This window comes from Schistosoma haematobium, chromosome 2, assembly GCF_000699445.3.
Source record: "Schistosoma haematobium chromosome 2, whole genome shotgun sequence".
NCBI lineage: Eukaryota > Metazoa > Platyhelminthes > Trematoda > Strigeidida > Schistosomatidae > Schistosoma > Schistosoma haematobium.
The window spans coordinates 28032698-28048968 of record NC_067197.1 but is presented as its reverse complement, the minus strand read 5'-3'; the positions used below and the strand labels follow the sequence as shown (position 1 = coordinate 28048968).

At 33.0% G+C, this 16271-nt stretch overlaps 2 protein-coding genes across 2 annotated transcripts in view; one reads left to right on the top strand and one right to left on the bottom strand.

The window, feature by feature from the left end:
• Nucleotides 1-12980, top strand: part of RAB3GAP2 (Rab3 GTPase-activating protein non-catalytic subunit) — a 40696-nt gene extending 27716 nt beyond the window's left edge. The window contains exons 18-24 of the mRNA XM_051214801.1: nucleotides 409-515; nucleotides 4790-4942; nucleotides 6415-6495; nucleotides 9664-10059; nucleotides 10666-11034; nucleotides 11872-12048; nucleotides 12104-12980. Of these exons, the coding sequence (XP_051067990.1) occupies nucleotides 409-515; nucleotides 4790-4942; nucleotides 6415-6495; nucleotides 9664-10059; nucleotides 10666-11034; nucleotides 11872-12048; nucleotides 12104-12298 (1478 nt within the window). The 3' untranslated portion in view covers nucleotides 12299-12980. The remainder of the gene's footprint in view (nucleotides 1-408; nucleotides 516-4789; nucleotides 4943-6414; nucleotides 6496-9663; nucleotides 10060-10665; nucleotides 11035-11871; nucleotides 12049-12103) is intronic.
• A 1072-nt stretch (nucleotides 12981-14052) lies between these two features.
• The window catches only part of MS3_00006630 (uncharacterized protein), a gene marked incomplete at its 3' end in the record, with an annotated part of 37829 nt that continues 35610 nt past the window's right edge, over nucleotides 14053-16271 (bottom strand). Inside the window, exon 17 of the mRNA XM_051214799.1 lies at nucleotides 14053-14776. Coding sequence (XP_051067988.1) covers nucleotides 14603-14776 — 174 coding nt within the window. The remainder of the gene's footprint in view (nucleotides 14777-16271) is intronic.

The window sequence follows — 16271 nt, the reverse complement described above, 5'->3', positions numbered from 1 at the left end:
GCCTCAAGAAATTTGTAAACTTTTCAATGTTGCTAATGGAGATAGTGTATGGAAAAGACAGCTTTTTAAACAGATCAAACGTTTCAGTCTGTGACATGATAATTTCATTGATGATGAAAGACCTGGAAGACTACGGACCTTCTTATGTTACTGAAGATATTGAACTTGCTCGGTCTACCAAGGTTTCAGATTGCCAGTTCGGTGTTTGGGTAATTATTGAAAACTGAATTTAAGAAGCCCCGTACACATGATTTTCTCGAAGCATTCAGAGTAGTTATTTCTTATAAATAGATGTCAAAATTCATTAGTCGAAGTTCTCCTCTCTTCTAGAGTTTTTATTATTACTGTCATAAATTTTTTTTGTTTGAGTTCCAACATGTATGTTTTGCTTTTTCAATTACTTTTTAGTCATTTTCTCACTGGCCTATAAACGTCTTCCTTTCACATTGGAATTAGATACTATTCTATCAACTGTTTGTTGGATTCATTTTCAATGTTGGCTTAATAAACTAGAAGTAAGTTTATACAAATGGGCAAATAGTATTAAAGTTTATGGACACGCGTTTTCATGTCTTGGGTTTACATACATTCTGTAAAGACAGTTATTGATTTATTCTTAAAATTACAGAAAATCAGTCAATTATATTATGTATGTATGCTTGTATTAATAAGTATACATTATACATTTATTCACCATGAAAAGACGTTTAAATAACACGTTAAACATTATCCTAAACAGAGCTTTTCAACTACATTAGAACGTGCCTGAAGTGTATCAGTTTCAGTTGTGTGTACTGGTGATGAATATAGTCACGTAAATTTCTCTCAATTCCAATCCAATGTATATTAAACGAATGAATTTCCTTTGAACCGTTTTGAATAATTTATTATTTTCATCATTTATTATTTGTCTTGAACAGTGGCTTACTAATTTAAAAATGCCGCTTCCAATCAGTAGATCGGAGGTTTTGTCTCTCTTGCAATATCTTCCGTTTAAACACCTGAGTACTATTGTGGTGTGTGCTATTGATGTCTACAGATATGAGTAGTATGTATCGCCAGTCGAAAGTGGAATGCCTGGTGACAGAAAGTTGAGAAAATCGAAAAGGGGAGAACAATAACATAGAGTGATTGGTATGAAAACGAAGGAATAACAAAGTCTGAGATAATTGATGGATATTTTCCAAATGAAGTATTTACTGTATGGTTCTCAGATTTTACCAAGAAATTTTGTAATGTTGTCCCCGCCTATGTTCTCGTTCACCATACTATCACTAGCGCTCACGCAATACATAGCTCAAAGTTTTGTACGTAAATCTACACTTAATGAATAAGTAATTTCAGCGTAATTGTAATATTAGTTTGTGACGCTTTATGCTGTATATTTTCTCATTTTATATTTTTAACAACATGAGAAACACTACATTTCTTTTTCCCTTTTAAAGAACTAAAGAAACTCACTGATTCATCATAGAAAAACTAAAAACAATTCAAGAAAGGAGCTTATCTTTCTCCCATGAATTGTCCTTAATTACTATTTTTTAAAAGTTTACTATATCTCCCAGTTAACTACAGCGTTTTATACTATAGAAAGAAACATTTATACTGATTAGTACAATTAGTATTTACGATATCGATCGAATACAGTTAGTATAATACAGTATACACTCATAAGTTCATAGATAGATATTAGCTGATTATTAAGAAATAGGACACATTCAATTATATTTGATTGACCATAAGTGCGTTTATTTAGACAATAAGTGTATAGAATTTGTTTCCATTCGCTGTTGTGCATACATGTAGTTTACCCGCTTTATAGTTGTGTCTAATATGAGTAAATAACTATTTTACAAGAGCGGTTTTGTTGTTAATCTTCATGGCAGACTCAAATTAATCAAAACGTTTTTGAAAATCGAGGAGTATATCACAATTATTCCCACCTAATTGTAAACTCAACTGTGTTTTGTACCCAGAGCCTGATGCAGACTGTTGTTCAGGACTCTAAATACGTCACTTAATTTCCAATTCTGAGTCCAGCAATGCACATGTCCTAAGATCAATCGATTTGTACCATAGCGTTACTTACTTTCAGTGTCATCAGTACATTTCTATCCCGAATTGACTAATTCTATAGGACTTGGATCCTCGCTTGTAGTTTGAGGATTGCATTTCGACGAATGTCATTAGTATGCATGTTATTTACTCAAATGGTTTCATGAACGTCTTAAAGAAATAGTATATTTCTCATATCTTCTCTTCCAACTTTTCTATTGTTCGCGGTCTCTTGGGTGAAGACTTAAGTTATCTCCAACTCTCTTTAGTTATCATTGACTATCCAGTTAATTTCAGTTCATGATGAAATTACCTTTAAATAAATTACGCTTTATAAAATATAAACACATATGACATTATGGTAGCTAATTAATTTAGTTAACCACTTTCAAAGCAGAACTTTAATATTATAAATTCTAAGGAAGTTTACTGTGGTATAACAGACATTTTGACTGACTAATTTAAATCTGTAGAAATCAAAGACCACGTAGTCTGAGATAAATAAGATATGGTTAGATTGAATATAATTAACACTTGATCGATCATGGTAATTTGTATATTAGAACTAAAAATGAGAAATTAATAGAAGTTTTTAATTAATTTAGTAAACTAAGCAGGATTCTATGGCACTAAGATAAACGAAAGCTTAATATTTCTTTCTTTCTTGCTCAATCATTACAGTAATTTGAAATTGATGATTTAATCAACCGGTGTAAACTTGTCTAAGTGTTTTATATCAGTTTGCGTATTTCGATACTACGGTTTTCATGAAATCATATGTTAAATTCCTACTTTACTTATAATCCCAACTCTCTAGCACTCTATCTTTCATTGCATTAAATTCTTCATCTACTTTTGAACTGATGAACTCTGTTGTTAAGTTGGCGATGTACTCGAATTCCAGTTACATTGTTTTGTGTCATGGCTAGCAATACTAATCAGACTTCCAGATCCAAGAAGGTGGACTGGTGTTTGAACTTAAAACCAGTAAATTTTATGGGCTTCTTTTACCTGGGCACAATAGGAACAAGTGCCGATGGACTGGAAAGGACACCTCATCAAGATTTTAAAGAAAGAAATCATTTGACAGTGTGGATAGGAGGACGTTATGGAAACTTCTTCGACACTATGGAGTTCCTGAAAAGATTGTCAACATTATCTGGAACTCATACGACAGACTACAGTGTAAAGTAATGCATAGAGGACAGCTGGCAGATGTATTCCAAGTAAGTACTGGAGTCAGACAAGGCTGCATACTCTCCCTCTTCCTCTTCATCCTGTTGGTCGACTGGATTATGAAGACCTGTACCTCTGAGGGGAAGCATGGAATACAATGGACAACTCGGAATCAATTAGAAGATTTGGAATTCTCAGATGACCTAGCCCTCCCATCGCATACACATGAACAAATGCAGATGAAGACAGCCAGTGTAGCAGCAGTCTCTGCATCAGTAGGCCTCAACATACACAAGGGGAAAACCAAGGTCCTCAAATACAACACGGAGAACAACAATCCAATCACTCTTGATGGCGAAACTCTGGAAGATGTAGAATCCTTCATGTACCTGAGAAGCATCATTGATGAACAAGGAGGATCAGATGCAGATGTAAAGATGAGGATTGGCAAAGAAAGGGCCGCATTCCTACAATTGGAGAACATATGGAACTCAAAACAACTTTCAACCAATATCAAAGTGAAAATCTTCAATACGAACGTCAAGGCAGTTCTACTGTATTGAGCTGAAACTTGGAGAACTACAACAACCATCATCAAGAAGGTACAATTATTTATAAATAGTTGTCTACGCAAGATACTCAACATCCATTGGCCGGATACCATCAGTAAAAGCGTACTGTGGGGGAGAACAAACCAGCTTCCAGCTGAAGAGGAAATTAGGAAAAGACGATGGAAATGGATAGGACATACATTACGCAAATCACCAAACTACATCACGAGGCAAGCCCTAACTTGGGATCCTGAAGGGAGGCGGAAAAGCGGAAGGCCAAAGAACACATTACGTCGGGAAATAGAAGCAGATATAAAAATGATAAATAACAACTGGAAGGAGCTGGAAAGGATTGCCCAGGACAGGGTTGGATGGCGAATGCTGGTGAACGGCCTATGCTCCTTTACGAGGAGTACCAGGCGTAAGTAAGTAAGTAATATTGTAACGAATAATAATTCAGATAAATAAATATTCGAAGGTGTGACTAAAACTCCATATGGATAGGTGCTCTATCGATCAAGTAAACAAACAGTGACACAAGAGGGGACTCAGGTGCTGTGAGTAGCATATGTAACATTGTATCTGAACTAGGAGTTTAACATAACAACTTAAATAACACTTTATGGTCAATGACATGAGTTGTATAATTAAAGTGATTCTGAGATATGAATAGTAACAAAATTATTTACAGAATCGATCTAAATTCACCGTTACTACAAGGTTTCTGTATCACAATAGATCCAGTTCTGTGGCCTTCTGCGAACTATTTACAGAAAACTATCTTTATGGCTCCGTTTTCATGATTGAATGTAGTTCTTAAGAAGCACTGTAATTCTTCCATACATTTAATTTTACAATTATACACGATAAAATTCTACTTGTCGCTCTCTCTTTTAGCTAAGCAAGTTTCGATTATTACTATTATTAAGTGTTATTTCTTATTACAAATTATGCATCATGATAATTAATTTGTCTGCTTTGCTATTCACTGTGCTCTTTTCTTCCAGCATATAAATCATTTGATATCTTGCATTGAATTTATCAGTCGATTTAGTTCAGCTGGTACAATGATTGCTCAGGGCTTAGGAACAATGATATGGAATAAAGGTCTCATAAATTGGATTAAACCGATTCTGGCTATTGGAAGGGGTGATAAAACAGTAAGTTATTTTTGTGTTTATAATAAAAAAATATTGAATGCCTAGTTTACTTTTTCTCGATATTTTTGTAATAAAAGTTTTCGTAAATATTTTACCGTTAAACAAAATATAGGGTTATGTACATATAGAGTTGACCGTTTACCGAATAGTAATCAGTGTCATATGTATCAAAATCTTTTAGTGTTGATGAGATTTTATTTTATTAAGTTGCATTATAGTCACTAGTCTGAATGAATCGATACTGTGTACATTATGTTTTAGTGTTAAATGGTTAGAAGCTATTAGGTGAAAGTTATGGAACTAGATCTCATGTTAATTGGCTTTCATCAGCAAGGGGTATTTGAAATTTCAAGAAAACTGATGCCTGTGCAATTAGAACGATTGTGACTCTGTGCTACTGTGGATGACATAAAATTTGAGTTTTATTTTTTATACAAAATCAATGTCGAGGGCTTTCCTCTGACTTTCTTCAAACGCTTAAATTGTCATGCTTCCACAAAATAATTTTTAGTTCTACATCATGCAGGATTTGTCAGCAAAATCATTAACTGCTCAGTTGTTTATCAATCAGTTATCCATTTCTCTTAGCTCAAGGATCTCCTATTGGTGTATGTACTAGATTTCTAGCTAGTATCTTGATCTTCATGTGCTGAATATTGTTGCTTACGTCGTCTAACGAGTGTTTGTTAATAATATTGTATTGTTAAATTATTTTTTTTGGACTGTATTGTGACCAAATAACCATATATTAAAGAATTTTTATACTATGTGTCCTATTCATCCCCTTGAATTTTATCAGCTTCAAATCATAACAAAAAATAAGTTACAGAGGATATTTCAAACTTAATTTATATCCATAGGTATGTACTCAGTTGCCATTATAATTTATTAGAGAGTGTAAGATTTAATTGGCCAATAAACGAAGACAAAATTATCCGACTCTAATCATTTTAATATGCTATTATATGTGCACCTTGATTTCGCTCCGGTTTTACTCGGATTACTTGTACTTTATCAATAAACTCTTGTTATGGTTCATATCTGGTTCTTGATTGTTGGTTTAAACTTCAGTGTTACAGGTAACATGATCTAGTATGATGGTATATATATATACGATGGTGCATTGATCTAAGATCCAATCTATTATGTAGTGTTGAAGTCTTATTAGTCCATTATCATGTATTGAGTATTTAGTGTTGGAGCGCAAGTGTGTTATTTGATAACCTTCATTAAAATACAATTAATATATGAAATAAAATTTCTTCAGTACTCATATAACAGAATAAACTATTTGTCAACTTTTACTGATCAAATTTTATTGAATATTGAAACCAATTTGATGGAATACCAGTCGGTATCACCGATTTCTGAGATAACTGCCTCTATTATTTATTTTCAGAGAAATATAATAAAGTTTCTTTTCGATGCAATCCTTGTAACTTTTCTCTTTTTTTGGTATAAATAAATTTCAGCTCGATAAATGTCGTGATAGTTTTCCACATATATTGGATGTAGCCGTATGCTTAATTGATTTCTTTCGAATATATTCGAATGTAAGTTCTCTTCTCAATTTTCCAAGTAATGAAACGTTTATTATGTTCATATAATCAAGTACAATAAGCTCATTAATTATTCTTCAAAGTAAGGAATGTTGCTGATCAGTCAGTCAGTCAAAAGTAACATAAAACCCGGTACCTATGTGCATGGCTTCATGTTACTCTACCCTGTTAGCTCAGAGAGATCAAATTGTCACGGTAAATCACAGAGTAGCATAGACAGTAACAGTATTAGTGATAACAACAAAGATTAAACATCAAAGATACGATTCGCGAAGAAAATATGAGGATTATGATGAATTTTGAAACTTAGAATTTATGTCATTCAAAGTCTCTAACTATTGGTTATCATGACTACGCGGACCTCAACCAGGTAATGGATACCTGTTAAGATGGTTCAGTCCAGTTGTCAATGACATAATAGCTTGCTTCAAATATATCAGTTCTCACCCATAGTTTGAGAGCATAGGAACTCATTAGAATGTTTTCCGTACTATTTTAAACAATATATTATTATTCAGCTAGTTAGGTCAAAGTAGATAAAAAAAGGTTTCGAACTTGCAACTTGGTCTTTGAGCGTTGAGTGCCATACACTATTCTGGCATCAGTCATATAAAACTATTGAATTATATCACTAAAAAAGTCGTAATATAATTTATGAATAGATCGTCATATGCCATTATTATTTAGCTGTTGAATAGTAATTATTTCAGCACGGAATTAATCAACTTATCGCTTGGTAAAATCAGCGTTATACTAATCCGTAATGTTACATCTGTCGGATTTTTTGACCATACAATTGAGTTACTCGTAAAACTTCTGTAAAAAAATACCTGAAGTATGGAACTATTATTTGTAAGAATATGTGCATAATATATTTTAATTTTCTATGGTGTTTACCGCGTCAATATACAATCCAAGAAAAAGAAAACTTCCTGAAATAGTTATTTAGAGATTATTTACAAGACGTGTGATAAACCTTATAACAGATAACAGTTATATGTCACAACCACTTTGGAAGACAACATTTGACAAGGCTACTAAGAACACAAGAATAGGACTAACTATTACAATCAAACAATTTAAAATAGAAGTTGAATAAACAAATATTTCCTTTCAATTAGTAACACATCATGGCTCTATATTAGTATATATATTACAGTTGTGCACAAAATCAATATCAAATGGATAATAGTTGTTCAATTTAACGACGTTTTCTCTAAAACCATTATTATTTAGAAGTTCAACGGATGTCAAATTAAATCTAAGGATAAGATTATACAATCGGATATTGATAAGAATCGGTTGCGCAAGAATAAGTATTAGGTAAGTTTGAATTGATGCGATTGTATATGAATATGTAGTGTTATTTGTATGATTAATAATATTATTAAGGCAAAAAACTCTATCGATAAAATATAGCTTTAAAAGTTCTTTATAGAATTCAATAGAACGTGCCCCATATTATCATGTTTCACTGTCGGGTTCCATCCCAACAAATCCTGCATTTGTACACAAATAAAGTTCTGACTTCTTAATTTACTTTTGACTTTAAACTTAGTTTGCGACGTTTTTCAAAAAAAAAAAAAAAGCTTTCCAATTCAGAACTTCATTTTACGTGATCTATTTGTCGTAATAATCTGATTACCCACTTTTCAGTGTACCCGTCTCATTAACTACGTATTTTTAGTTTTGAAAATAACACTAAATATTCACATACAATCGCATTAATTCAAACTTATATAATTCTTATTCTTGCGCAACCGATTCTTATTAATATCCGATTGCATAATCTTATCTTTAGATTTGATTTCACATCCGTTGAGCTTCTAAATAATAATGGTTTTAGAGAAAACGTCGTTAAATTGAACAACTATTATCCATTTGATATTGATTTTGTGCACAACTGTATATATATATATATATATATATATATATATATATATATATATATATATATATATATATATATATATATATATATATATATATATATATATATATATATATAGAGAGAGAGAGAGAGAGAGCCTTGATGTGTAACTAATTAAAAAATTTCTTCTCTTTATTGAACAAATGCTCAATGAATAAACTGGAGCTGGAGGTAGCTGTTAGAAGCGTCAGATTCATGTTACGACAATCACAAATAAATTTAAACCACAAGTTGATGTAAACAATTTAGAAATGCCAAACAACAACAATGAACCATAAATCGCTATATATTCAAAATTAATTAGAAATGAAACTACTTACTGCATATTATTCAGTAGTATAACTTTGCATACAAAAACGTATCTGATAAGAAAAAAGCAGAAGGCTCAAAATTAATACAACGACTTAGAGCTGTTTTTAAAGAAATAGTGATTGACATTCGATTTATTTATTTGATAAACGTTAGGAATCTAATTTCATGTAAGTTACGTGGATCAGAATAATTTATTCTTTATGAGGAGGTATTTCAAACGTTTATTTGTTTGATACACTACTTCAGTTTATTATTATTATTATTATTATTATTATTATTATTATTATTATTATTATGCAGGAATAATACTATCGATTGCATTTGAACTAATATACTCGTTGAATAATGCTGAAAGACAGTTCTCAGTTTCTGAAATGCATGATCATGTGTATATGGAGAAAGGTGCTATACTTATTCAAGTTAATTTCGATTACAAATAAACGATGGAAATTAGCCACTAAATATTCAGTGTAAATGAAACCTAAACAGGAGACAAATAATTAATATATAATAGAATTAGAAAATATAAAATGACTAGTTGTAAAGGAGCTAGTTTTTAAACTTTAACGAAATATGAATACGGTAATAAAAACTGTAATGAAATAGATAATCACTCACAGGTTACAAAATTCGATAGCGTCGCTTGAATATCGTATTGTAGTTTTGTTTGAAAACTGTATAATTTTAAACTAGTGATGGTCAAGGCATTTGAGCATCGGAAGTGTAACCTCATTCCAGCTGAACGAATTCTCAATCTTCTAACGTTACTTTTCATGAGCTAACTCTATACACTAATTGGTTTTATGTTTCTTCTATTCGTGGCATTTTCATTGTGGCTTTTTCAACTGCTTTTAAGACATTTCTTTATTGTCTTTAGTTTGGTTGTAACCATTTTCATTTCTAATATTATATGATCGTAGGCTTGCCAACGTGCTGAAGTGGTACCAGTCTTTTCAGTAGAATCTGAATGGAGTGACTTCGACACTTGTAATAATGACAAACCTTTTCCATTCAATGATAAAGCATTTGAGGACAAATCGTCTGTGGATTTAGATGCTCAATCTCCAATTTTTAATGACAATGCTGCAAAGAATATGTTTAGTGAGGTCTCAACTGGTGATTCATGTAGAAAATGTTTAGTTCAAGATGCTGTCAATCAACCTGTTCCTAATATGCTTTCAATAATTTCATGGGAACAACTTATTATTGTTGCATCATCTTTCATCACATTCGGTAGACCTGAGAAATTTGACAAATCTAATCGACAAACAATCGATATGAAATTCTATTCACCTATTGACTTTTTCCCATCACAAGTATGTGTTTTCGACTGAGTTAATTTTTCGTTTTAGTGCACATTATTAAATGATCGATAAAATTTCAACTGTTCCCTTCTTAAAATTTTATTGCACAAACTTTATCTCAGATGACCCATTGTATATGGAGTTCATGGTTGTGCATAATGATAAGATTTAGGATATAGTATTTTATATTTCGTCTGGTGCTTGAATTTTTTAGAGAACTTGAATAGAAACTATACTGCCGATGATTATGTTGCTCTACTTACTTCTAAAGTGATTATTGACAAAATCTTATCCTTTTCTCAAAAACGTACATCTTTTTTACCCGAAATCTTATCTATCAATTTTCATGGATCATACTGATTCTGTTTTCATTTTATGTCATTTGTGGTTTGTTCACCTACAAAATAACTTAGGAATAGATTTGGTATTTGGTTTGATAAAGCATTGAAATGTCCTAGCTTTTCATTTGCACAATAGAAGCCTGATACACTGGGCTTTGACATCAGATATTAGCTAGCATATTATAAAAGTAACCGGGATTCGTTTTCATCCTACTAATGATTTTTTTATTTGTTCATGTAATTTCATCTCATATGTTGTTATTTCTTTCTTTTTAAGGATTTACATATTATATTGTCACCTGATAATCCAAACTGGGTTAGCACAGGTGTTGGAAACAATGTTGATGATGATTTAGTAATAAGGCGACGCTTTTTCCTCTATTGGTTAATTGAAAAATGTGTTGCACGTCTTTCATTGTTACCTAATTCACAACGTTGTGCAACTCCATCATTCATTACAGACGAAAATATAATCTGTTCAGTTAATCATCAATCTGATTGCACTTTTAGAGCTGTAGATATTTATGATCGATTTAGTTCAGCTGCCTTTACTTTGGCTAACCATTGGGGTTTTCCAAAAGATACTGTAGTTATACAACATATAGTATCCTTATTCGAAGCTAATCTAGATGATCAAGCTGAGCTTGTAAGTTTTATAGTCTTTTTCTTACTTCTGTAATAAATCTGTTATAAAAATCGTAAAGAATTCGTAGCTCACATTTGATTATATAATATAGAGTTATCAAGCTGGATTCGAATTAAAATTGTTATTTCTTAGTACAAATTTGCCCATTATTTATGTTATTGTTATAATTGAATATACTGTCACTTTATTCAAACTGCTTAAGTCTATCTTTGTACACTTCGTACGTACGTAATAATGTAATTACAATTAGTTTTTTATATCTTCTTTGTCCACTCAAGTTGACACAAAACTGTAACAGGTCACATCTTCATCAGGTTGATATCTGTAGACACTTGTACACAAAGAACGTAATCTTCATACAGATGTATGTTACTGCTGAATCTTCCACAACAACACGTTCGCAACGCTATTTTCTCATATGATGTCCAGAGAATTTTTTATCACCCCCCCCCCAAATAAAATAGAACATCAATGGTTTACTTTCAAGGTTATTTTGTTTACAGAAATCGGCCAACGTGCATATGGTTTACAGTAATCTTGTAAAGCTCATAGGAGTGACACTAAAATTAATGACGTATATACACAAACAATCTGATTCTAAGTAGGATATGGATGTATTAGCCGCTATATTTTCCTGCAAAGTATAACTTGGGGTGTATACATAAGCTAACGTAAGTCAATGGATAAATAAACTTTTGGAGACTTTTTTATTCGTTATTTCTTGCTTCACATTCAGTAAGTTCCCATCTTAATTCTTAAATGACTCAATGTTCATTACTTTTATTCGCCAATGTTATCTTGTTTTCAACCCTACTATTTTTTAATTACTAATGGTAGTTTTTATCAAAAGTTCAAGACCCTAGTAATTTGGCTGTCCGATTATTATTCATTGTGGGACGTCGTGTAGCTGATCGATGTTATGGTCCAGGACATAATAATACAAAACAACGATTACGTTTACGCGTATTCATTCCACTGACAATTGAAGCATGGCTTCGTGGTCTATTACCACCGGTATGTTATAGTACTTTTTTCATAGATAATATAATTAATGTTTTTTATTCATTAGATTTCAAGTTTGCCTGATAGTCAACAAATTAATGATCATGACTCTCAATTCACTTCATCTACAACAGACGTGACAAGATTGACATTTCTTATTGACTATGTAATACAACATCTACCACAATATGCAAGCCAATTGCCTATAGCTGAAGAACTACGAGATATTATTCAAGCTATTGTACAATTAGATACAGAATAGTATTCCTTTCCCTTTTTCTAATCATATATGCAAGAATCTCTTCAACAATGTTATTTTTCTCTTATTAAATGATAGCGAATAAACATCTTTGATTATAAAACATGAGTTAACTTGATACATTGTTTCTTTTCTTACTCAATATTGTCATAGAGTACAATTAACAAAAGTTTTGTGATAGACGAAAATGAAACAATTTTTTTGGTTATAATGTTCAACTCTATTATAGTATCTAATATATTTGGTCATCACCATCATCAAGTCAGTCGCAACGTAGAACCATGGTACTTACTTACATCGGTTAAAATTGTTATACCCCAACAACACAGCGAGATGAAATTGCTACAGTAAATCCCAGAGTAGTAGAGGTAGTAACAGCAAAGATTAAGCATCGAAGATACGATTCGAGAAAAACATAGATTGGTGAAATAAAAAATTATTGATTCAGAAACTTAAAATCTGAGGAATGGTAAAAAGTAGATGCATCTACGCCGTTGCAAATGATTTCGAGTCATGTCATTCAAAGTCCTTAACGATTGGCCAAGGTAATCGTGCGGACACCAACCAGGTAGCCTACACCTATTGAAATAGCTCAGTCCAGTTTTCATTGGCTGATGCTATGCATTAGTTTTGTTAGCGGGATATAGATTGAATTGAAACATGCTCCATGCACGATTGCGTTGGCCCACGCTGATTGGCTAATTCTTATCCAATCAGCGCTGGCTTATACTTGGAGAGCACTCTAGAATCTAACGTAAAAACGTCTTTCCTATAGTACTTCTTACTTCTATCTAACCTTGTTATTTGGAATATAATTTCCTTCCTGTTCAACCGTTTTCTGATTTGGGGACTTGTCGAGTGAATTGGTGTCCAAGAATACTAGGCAATAGGAATAGCTGGGTTGTAATAAGAAAGAAGTATAACAGGTTTCGTCGCTCCTATTTTCTTCCAGCCTACTCCCATACTGGACATCGCCCATCGTAGCAATAAGTGCTTTGCGTGTAATTTTGACCCATATTTTGTCAATTTTTCGGATGTCGATTTTGGGCGTATTAGTTTCCGTTCAGAGATATTAATGTGGTCACTAAAGCAAGACGTTCGATGTCACATCTTAATTTAATTTTCCTGAAGTCCTCCTGCTGACATCCAGAAGAGTGGTAGTTTGGAAAAGCTGTGTCTTACTCACATGACCTACAAAATGTATGTCGTCATTCTTTTATTTACAACCGTCCATGACTTGTATGAGTTAAAAAGTAATAGTTAACATGGTCAATGACCATCTACAACAGACAAATTTTACGATACAACCATACAAATGTATGCAGTGAGAAGGATTATACAACACATAATGCTAGTTGGTGATATGAACCATTTACAAAGCTGGGACAACTTACCTCAGGAATCTAGTTGGCATGACTTCAAGTGAATCATGTCATCATAGTTCCAGCATTTATTTTAATTTTTCTTCATTATTATAATATTTTGCCATTTACCTTTTAACTTAAAGCATTTTTTTCAAAATGTTTGTTTAATTTTCGTGAACCTTCATTATTCACAAATATCGTTACAACTTGTCTGTTATTCTCATACAAGAATATCACTTTAATTGATTATTGTTTCCATAAATTATTCTATTTGTTAACTGTGCACAAGGATACATCTCATTTTTTATACTTAACTATTTTATATTCACTGGGTTTTTTCGGAGATATTTTCTTGAATTATCAATCAAAACAATGTAAATTAAAAAAAAAAAATCTTTCAATGAAAAATAGCATTCATGTATTATTATGATTTTTTTAATTGTACAGACGTAGTTTATTGTTTATAAACGAGAGTGATACACTTTCAAATGATGTAATTGTAAAGTTTATAAAAAAAATTAAGATTAATCAGAATACAATTTAACAGCCGAAGTAATATTACTAAATTATTATCGTAACGCGATTACAGTGGAAAAAACTAATGTGTAAAATATCTCACATCATTTCAAGTTAATCACAGTAGAAAGACTACAAAAAAAACAAAACACCAACTAACAAAACGTTTCCAATGCTCATCACGATCATTTATCTATTGATGGTATGATTTATCCTGACAAGAAAAACTGTGAGTGAAATCGAAACCATAAACAATTTGACGCTGTACAATGAGAAACAAAATACACTATCTTCCTGCTACTGCTATTCTAATGGAATTGTATGAAAGTGACCAATGAGGATTAACTACACATTGATGATGTGGAGTGTGTGGAAAGAAAGAAAGAAAAAAAAGGGATTCTTTCAACAAAAAAAGAAATTATAACTTTTAGATATTATTACCATCATAATTATTATTCATTGGTCTGATAGACATTAAACGTCGAATCTCAGCAACGGCAGAACAAAATTGACACCAGATATATTGTAATTCACCATTTAGGTTATCACCAGCAAAATTGTTTATAAATTCGATATTGCTCAGTAGTCGAGGAGGATTTGTCTAGAAAAATATAATAAAGAATTGACAAGCGAGAATAAATTCTGTATTACTAATCGGTCAATAAAAATCAATGAGCCTGTAGTGACTCACATTTATCACGAGAACACGACTGGTTTAATAAAAACAATTATTATTATAACCAACTGTACCAGTGTTTGTTTTAATGTGCTTTTGTTTGACTGTGCTAATGACAGCTATTTTGTGCTTCCATTCTTATACTGACACTTCGATTGTAACTTCGCGCGAATTCGGTTACCTTCTGTAACCAAGGTTGTATCCTGGCACGATCTCGGTATCCTTTCGATGCCACGAGATCGCCAGCAAATATAACTCGACTTGGTCCATTAATTGCCTTCTGATATTTGGCTTCTCGGGGATTTTATGGAGTCATTTGGAACGAGCTTCTTACGCCTTCCGATCTATTTGGCACGTGTTTCTTGGTAGCGGTGTTCATAGTTAATCTCAACTCGACGCCACGCTACAATTGGTGACCCGTATTTTGGAACACGCCTCTGCTTCTGGTCAAATCTTCCAAAGAAGCCAATTCGGTGAGTCTATGATTTATCTATCCACGTCTGTCGTATATTTTCATATTTAATATATAATATACTCGACATGACGGATAACGATAAGAATAGTATTAATATAATAGACTCACATGTATGTGTACCGAATCCTTGTTACTTTTTTATTCGCGTGACGATGAATTCCACGCTTTATTCGAGAAATTTTCCCCTATTATTTATTCTCCTCGCTGACCCGGCTGCTTGGTACGGAATGCATTCGCATACGCATTAACGTCTACCTCCCAGTATCAAATGGTTAAGTTGAACGGTTTCATTGCCAACTTAAAAGTGCTCTACGAGCACACGAGAACGACAACTGGTACGAAACCTTATCGCTCGTCCTCTTAGGTATTCGAACGAGCTTGAAGGCAGATATACAATGTTCCGCCGCTGAAATGGTATACGGCACGACATTGCGTCTGCCCGGAGAATTCTTCACACCACGGAGCAGACCTAATTTCGGTAAATCAGACAACGTCCGTCGACTGTCTGCATTTATGTGAACGCTGTCTCCGGTGTCAACTCGAATACAACATCGACAGGTCGCTCTCCCTCGAGAGTTATCTACCTGTTCACATGTTTTTGTACGAGTAGATTCGGTACGCAAACCTTGGCAACAACCTTACGAAGGCCTTTTCACGTGATCGCTCGTCACGAAAAGACCTTCAAGGTTGATCGATATGGACGCGTCGAGATCGTCAGCGTTGATCGTCTCAAACCAGCACACGTCGATGACAGTGCCCTATCTGGTAACCTGAGATTCAATGCTAGACCTATTAAACCTAGCGGGATCCTTAAATCTTCTTCAGGTCCCACGCTAGATACATCTGAGACCTCATTCTCACGCCCCGGTCAACAGCACGCGTCATCTGCACCGTCTACGGACGAGACGATAGCCTCACGTCCAGATCAGCAGAACACGCCGCTTC